Source organism: Oncorhynchus keta, unplaced genomic scaffold, assembly GCF_023373465.1.
Source record: "Oncorhynchus keta strain PuntledgeMale-10-30-2019 unplaced genomic scaffold, Oket_V2 Un_contig_4708_pilon_pilon, whole genome shotgun sequence".
Lineage (NCBI taxonomy): Eukaryota > Metazoa > Chordata > Actinopteri > Salmoniformes > Salmonidae > Oncorhynchus > Oncorhynchus keta.
This window is the reverse complement of record NW_026287911.1, coordinates 1-7,500: the sequence shown is the minus strand read 5'-3', so window position 1 is coordinate 7,500 and position 7,500 is coordinate 1. Positions and strand designations below refer to the sequence as shown.

Here is a 7,500-nt window from a genome sequence, read left to right as displayed (position 1 = left end):
ATGAAACAACACATTCACACTCAACACAGCTACATGAAACAACACATTCACACATAACACAGCTACATGAAACAACACATTCACACTCAACACAGCTACATGAAACAACACATTCACACACAACACAGCTACATGAAACAACACATTCACACTCAACACAGCTACATGAAACAACACATTCACACACAGCTACATGAAACAACACATTCACACACAACACAGCTACATGAAACAACACATTCACACTCAACACAGCTACATGAAACAACACATTCACACTCAACACAGCTACATGAAACAACACATTCACACTCAACACAGCTACGTGAAACAACACATTCACACTCAACACAGCTACATGAAACAACACATTCACACTCAACACAGCTACATGAAACAACACATTCACACTCAACACAGCTACATGAAACAACACATTCACACTCAACACAGCTACATGAAACAACACATTCACACACAGCTACATGAAACAACACATTCACACACAGCTACATGAAACAACACATTCACACTCAACACAGCTACGTGAAACAACACATTCACACTCAACACAGCTACGTGAAACAACACATTCACACTCAACACAGCTACGTGAAACAACACATTCACACTCAACACAGCTACATGAAACAACACATTCACACACAACACAGCTACATGAAACAACACATTCACACACAACACAGCTACATGAAACAACACATTCACACTCAACACAGCTACATGAAACAACACATTCACACACAACACAGCTACATGAAACAACACATTCACACACAACACAGCTACATGAAACAACACATTCACACACAACACAGCTACATGAAACAACACATTCACACACAACACAGCTACATGAAACAACACATTCACACACAACACAGCTACATGAAACAACACATTCACACTCAACACAGCTACATGAAACAACACATTCACACTCAACACAGCTACATGAAACAACACATTCACACTCAACACAGCTACGTGAAACAACACATTCACACTCAACACAGCTACATGAAACAACACATTCACACTCAACACAGCTACATGAAACAACACATTCACACTCAACACAGCTACATGAAACAACACATTCACACTCAACACAGCTACGTGAAACAACACATTCACACACAGCTACATGAAACAACACATTCACACACAGCTACATGAAACAACACATTCACACACAGCTACATGAAACAACACATTCACACTCAACACAGCTACGTGAAACAACACATTCACACTCAACACAGCTACATGAAACAACACATTCACACACAACACAGCTACATGAAACAACACATTCACACACAGCTACATGAAACAACACATTCACACTCAACACAGCTACGTGAAACAACACATTCACACTCAACACAGCTACGTGAAACAACACATTCACACTCAACACAGCTACATGAAACAACACATTCACACACAACACAGCTACGTGAAACAACACATTCACACACAGCTACATGAAACAACACATTCACACACAGCTACATGAAACAACACATTCACACTCAACACAGCTACGTGAAACAACACATTCACACACAGCTACATGAAACAACACATTCACACTCAACACAGCTACATGAAACAACACATTCACACTCAACACAGCTACGTGAAACAACACATTCACACACAGCACAGCTACGTGAAACAACACATTCACACACAACACAGCTACATGAAACAACACATTCACACTCAACACAGCTACATGAAACAACACATTCACACTCAACACAGCTACATGAAACAACACATTCACACTCAACACAGCTACGTGAAACAACACATTCACACACAGCTACATGAAACAACACATTCACACACAGCTACATGAAACAACACATTCACACACAGCACACAACACAGCTACATGAAACAACACATTCACACACAGCACAGCTACGTGAAACAGCACATTCACACACAACACAGCTACATGAAACAACACATTCACACTCAACACAGCTACATGAAACAACACATTCACACACAGCTACATGAAACAACACATTCACACTCAACACAGCTACGTGAAACAACACATTCACACACAACACAGCTACGTGAAACAACACATTCACACACAACACAGCTACATGAAACAACACATTCACACTCAACACAGCTACATGAAACAACACATTCACACACAGCTACATGAAACAACACATTCACACACAACACAGCTACGTGAAACAACACATTCACACACAACACAGCTACGTGAAACAACACATTCACACACAACACAGCTACATGAAACAACACATTCACACTCAACACAGCTACATGAAACAACACATTCACACACAACACAGCTACATGAAACAACACATTCACGCTCAACACAGCTACATGAAACAACACATTCACACACAGCTACATGAAACAACACATTCACACACAACACAGCTACATGAAACAACACATTCACACTCAACACAGCTACATGAAACAACACATTCACACTCAACACAGCTACATGAAACAACACATTCACACACAGCTACATGAAACAACACATTCACACACAGCTACATGAAACAACACATTCACACACCTTTCTGCTTGGTTGAAGAGATACAGAGGTGTTGGACCTTTCTGCTTGGTTGAAGAGACACAGAGGTGTTGGACCTTTCTGCTTGGTTGAAGAGACACAGAGGTGTTGGACCTTTCTGCTTGGTTGAAGAGACACAGAGGTGTTGGACCTTTCTGCTTGGTTGAAGAGATACAGAGGTGTTGGACCTTTCTGCTTGGTTGAAGAGACAGAGGTGTTGGACCTTTCTGCTTGGTTGAAGAGATACAGAGGCGTTGGACCTTTCTGCTTGGTTGAAGAGACACAGAGGTGTTGGACCTTTCTGCTTGGTTGAAGAGACACAGAGGTGTTGGACCTTTCTGCTTGGTTGAAGAGATACAGAGGTGTTGGACCTTTCTGCTTGGTTGAAGAGATACAGAGGTGTTGGACCTTTCTGCTTGGTTGAAGAGATACAGAGGTGTTGGACCTTTCTGCTTGGTTGAAGAGATACAGAGGTGTTGGACCTTTCTGCTTGGTTGAAGAGATACAGAGGTGCCTTTCTGCTTGGTTGAAGAGATACAGAGGTGTTGGACCTTTCTGCTTGGTTGAAGAGATACAGAGGTGCCTTTCTGCTTGGTTGAAGAGATACAGAGGCGTTGGACCTTTCTGCTTGGTTGAAGAGATACAGAGGTGTTGGACCTTTCTGCTTGGTTGAAGAGATACAGAGGTGTTGGACCTTTCTGCTTGGTTGAAGAGATACAGAGGCGTTGGACCTTTCTGCTTGGTTGAAGAGACACAGAGGTGCCGTTCTGCTTGGTTGAAGAGATACAGAGGTGTTGGACCTTTCTGCTTGGTTGAAGAGATACAGAGGTGCCTTTCTGCTTGGTTGAAGAGATACAGAGGTGTTGGACCTTTCTGCTTGGTTGAAGAGACACAGAGGTGCCTTTCTGCTTGGTTGAAGAGATACAGAGGTGCCTTTCTGCTTGGTTGAAGAGATACAGAGGTGCCTTTCTGCTTGGTTGAAGAGACACAGAGGTGTTGGACCTTTCTGCTTGGTTGAAGAGATACAGAGGTGCTGCACAAGTCCGGTAACTTTCTCAGGTCAACCAGAAATCCTAGTTGGTAGACTCCTGGAATGAGGAGGAGTCTGGGAATGAGGAGGAGTCTGGGAATGGTCTTACCAGGACTTCTGGGAAACCCAGGAATTTTTGGGGGAAAGTTACCAGAATTGTTTAACCCTAGTGCAGTATGGGGCTTCTTTTGACTGTCTCCCTCCCTGCTCTCTTCCTTCCCTGTAGGTGACAGTGAGTTCTGACGGCCTGATTGGGACCCACAGCTGGCTGCCTTACGATAAGAACATCGCCAACTACTTCACCTTCACCAAGGACCCCACCGTGGCCAATCCCAAGTAAGTTAGTGGCCCTACAGAATGCCTGCCAAGAAATGACAACAAAAAGTAAATCCCACTCTAAACACCAAGAGAAGGATAAGGAGGACCCCACCACACACAGTGTTCCTGCATCCCAAATGGCACCCTATTCCCTATATAGTGCCCTACATGACCCTATGGGCTCTGGTCAAAAGGAGTGAGCTAAATAGGGCACAGTGTTCCATTTGGGACTCACACTGTGTAGTGTGTAGCCGTCCCATCTGGTCCCCAGCTCAGCCGCGTGATTTCATTCATGTGACTTCAAAGCACAAGTTGAAATGGATGGAGAAGTCTGTGTTTTATGAGGCTGGAGCGTTAGAACTGCTCTGGTCCTATAAACACGTGTCTTATTGAGATTAGTCTGAATGGGAAACACTTGAGTTCCTTTTCATTGATAAACAACATCTTTCTGCTAGAAAATGTTAAAGGACAAATCACCCTTTGTTTATATCAACATGACACAACTATAGAAACATTTTTGGTTTCAACAACCTCTTTTCCTTCAGTTAAAGGCCCATTATTGTAAATCATTACTAGGTTTACTCAACCTCCTCTCTGGCTCTCTCTCCTCCCTCCTGCAGAACCCAGCGGTTCCTCAGTGGTCTCTTCGCCCCAGGGGTAGATCTCAGTACCCAGGTGTTGGTGGTGTCCAACGATGGCCGTCTGCTGTTCAGTGGAGGACACTGGGACTGCAGCCTCCGAGTCACCCAGCTGGGAAAGGGCAAACTGGTGGGCAGGATCTGCCGACACATCGGTGAGCTACAAGATAATGATGGGAGGACGGTGAGGGAGGACGGGGGAGGGAGGGAGGAAGGACGGGGAGGGAGGGAGGACTGGGAGGGAGGACGGGGGAGGGAGGGAGGACTGGGGGGATGGGGAGGGAGGGAGGGAGGGGTAGGGAGGACGGGTAGGGAGGACGGGGGGGGAGGGAGGGAGGGAGGGAGGGAGGACGGGTAGGGCGGACTGGGAGGGAGGGAGGAAGGACTGGGAGGGAGGGAGGACGGTGAGGGAGGGAGGACGGGGAGGGAGGGAGGACGGGGAGGGAGGGAGGGAGGACGGGGATGGGTAGGGAGGACGGTGAGGTCTGGGAAGGAGGGAGGACGGTGAGGGAGGGAGGACGGGGAGGGAGGGGGACAGGGGACGGGGGGGCGGGGAGGACGGATGGATGGATGGAGGAGGGGAGACCATGTTTCAATTTTGACAGGAGGGGGATCTGATTCTAGATCAGTAAGGTTACTTGGACAGGGGGGGGATCTGATTCTAGATCAGTAAGGTTACTTGAACAGGGGGGATCTGATTCTAGATCAGTAAGATTACTTGAACAGGGGGGGGATCTGATTCTAGATCAGTAAGGTTACTTGAACAGGGGGGATCTGATTCTAGATCAGTAAGGTTACTTGAACAGGGGGATCTGATTCTAGATCAGTAAGGTTACTTGGACAAGGGGGGGGTCTGATTCTAGATCAGCCCCCAAATAGTTATATTGTAATTTCTGTTGTCCAGAAAGAGATGAGAGTTACTGTCTGTCCTGTAGACCTGGTAACATGTCTGATAGTGATGAGTGTCCTGTCTGTCCTGTAGACGTGGTAACATGTCTGATAGTGATGAGTGTCCTGTCTGTCCTGTAGACCTGGTAACATGTCTGACAGTGATGAGTGTCCTGTCTGTCCTGTAGACCTGGTAACATGTCTGATAGTGATGAGTGTCCTGTCTGTCCTGTAGACCTGGTAACATGTCTGATAGTGATGAGTGTCCTGTCTGTCCTGTAGACCTGGTAACATGTCTGATAGTGATGAGTGACCTGTCTGTCCTGTAGACCTGGTAACATGTCTGATAGTGATGAGTGTCCTGTCTGTCCTGTAGAACTGGTAACATGTCTGATAGTGATGAGTGTCCTGTCTGTCCTGTAGACCTGGTAACATGTCTGACAGTGATGAGTGTCCTGTCTGTCCTGTAGACCTGGTAACATGTCTGATAGTGATGAGTGTCCTGTCTGTCCTGTAGACGTGGTGACATGTCTGATAGTGATGAGTGTCCTGTAGACCTGGTAACATGTCTGATAGTGATGAGTGTCCTGTAGACCTGGTAACATGTCTGATAGTGATGAGTGTCCTGTAGACCTGGTAACATGTCTGACAGTGATGAGTGTCCTGTCTGTTCTGTAGACCTGGTAACATGTCTGATAGTGATGAGTGTCCTGTAGACCTGGTAACATGTCTGACAGTGATGAGTGTCCTGTCTGTTCTGTAGACCTGGTAACATGTCTGATAGTGATGAGTGTCCTGTAGACCTGGTAACATGTCTGATAGTGATGAGTGTCCTGTAGACCTGGTAACATGTCTGATAGTGATGAGTGTCCTGTAGACCTGGTAACATGTCTGACAGTGATGAGTGTCCTGTCTGTCCTGAGACCTGGTAACATGTCTGATAGTGATGAGTTTCCTGTCTGTCCTGTAGACCTGGTAACATGTCTGATAGTGATGAGTGTCCTGTCTGTCCTGAGACCTGGTAACATGTCTGATAGTGATGAGTGACCTGTAGACCTGGTAACATGTCTGATAGTGATGAGTGTCCTGTAGACCTGGTAACATGTCTGATAGTGATGAGTGTCCTGTCTGTCCTGAGACCTGGTAACATGTCTGATAGTGATGAGTGACCTGTAGACCTGGTAACATGTCTGATAGTGATGAGTGTTCTGTAGACCTGGTAACATGTCTGACAGTGATGGGTGTCCTGTCTGTCCTGTCTGTCCTGTAGAGGTGGTAACATGTCTGATAGTGATGAGTGTCCTGTCTGTCCTGTAGACCTGGTAACATGTCTGATAGTGATGGGTGTCCTGTAGACCTGGTAACATGTCTGACAGTGATGGGTGTCCTGTCTGTCCTGTCTGTCCTGTAGAGGTGGTAACATGTCTGATAGTGATGAGTGTCCTGTCTGTCCTGTAGACCTGGTAACATGTCTGATAGTGATGAGTGTCCTGTAGACCTGGTAACATGTCTGATAGTGATGAGTGTCCTGTAGACCTGGTAACATGTCTGATAATGATGGGTGTCCTGTCTGTCCTGTAGAGGTGGTGACATGTCTGATAGTGATGAGTGTCCTGTAGACCTGGTAACATGTCTGACAGTGATGGGTGTCCTGTCTGTCCTGTCTGTCCTGTAGACCTGGTAACATGTCTGATAGTGATGAGTGTCCTGTCTGTCCTGTAGACCTGGTAAACATGTCTGATAGTGATGGGTGTCCTGTCTGTCCTGTCTGTCCTGTAGACCTGGTAACATGTCTGATAGTGATGGGTGTCCTGTCTGTCCTGTCTGTCCTGTAGACCTGGTAACATGTCTGATAGTGATGGGTGTCCTGTAGACCTGGTAACATGTCTGATAGTGATGGGTGTCCTGTCTGTCCTGTAGACCTGGTAACATGTCTGATAGTGATGAGTGTCCTGTCTGTCCTGTCTGTCCTGTAGACCTGGTAACATGTCTGATAGTGATGAGTGTCCTGT

The 7,500-nt window shown here is 46.1% G+C and overlaps 1 protein-coding gene across 1 annotated transcript in view; it reads left to right on the top strand.

Annotated features, from left to right (window-relative positions):
• Positions 1-6,043, top strand: part of LOC118378949 (neurobeachin-like protein 2) — a 45,061-nt gene extending 39,018 nt beyond the window's left edge. The window contains exons 23-25 of the mRNA XM_052509568.1: positions 3,871-3,980; positions 4,583-4,755; positions 6,006-6,043. Of these exons, the coding sequence (XP_052365528.1) occupies positions 3,871-3,980; positions 4,583-4,755; positions 6,006-6,043 (321 nt within the window). The remainder of the gene's footprint in view (positions 1-3,870; positions 3,981-4,582; positions 4,756-6,005) is intronic.
• The last annotated feature ends 1,457 nt before the right edge of the window (positions 6,044-7,500 follow it).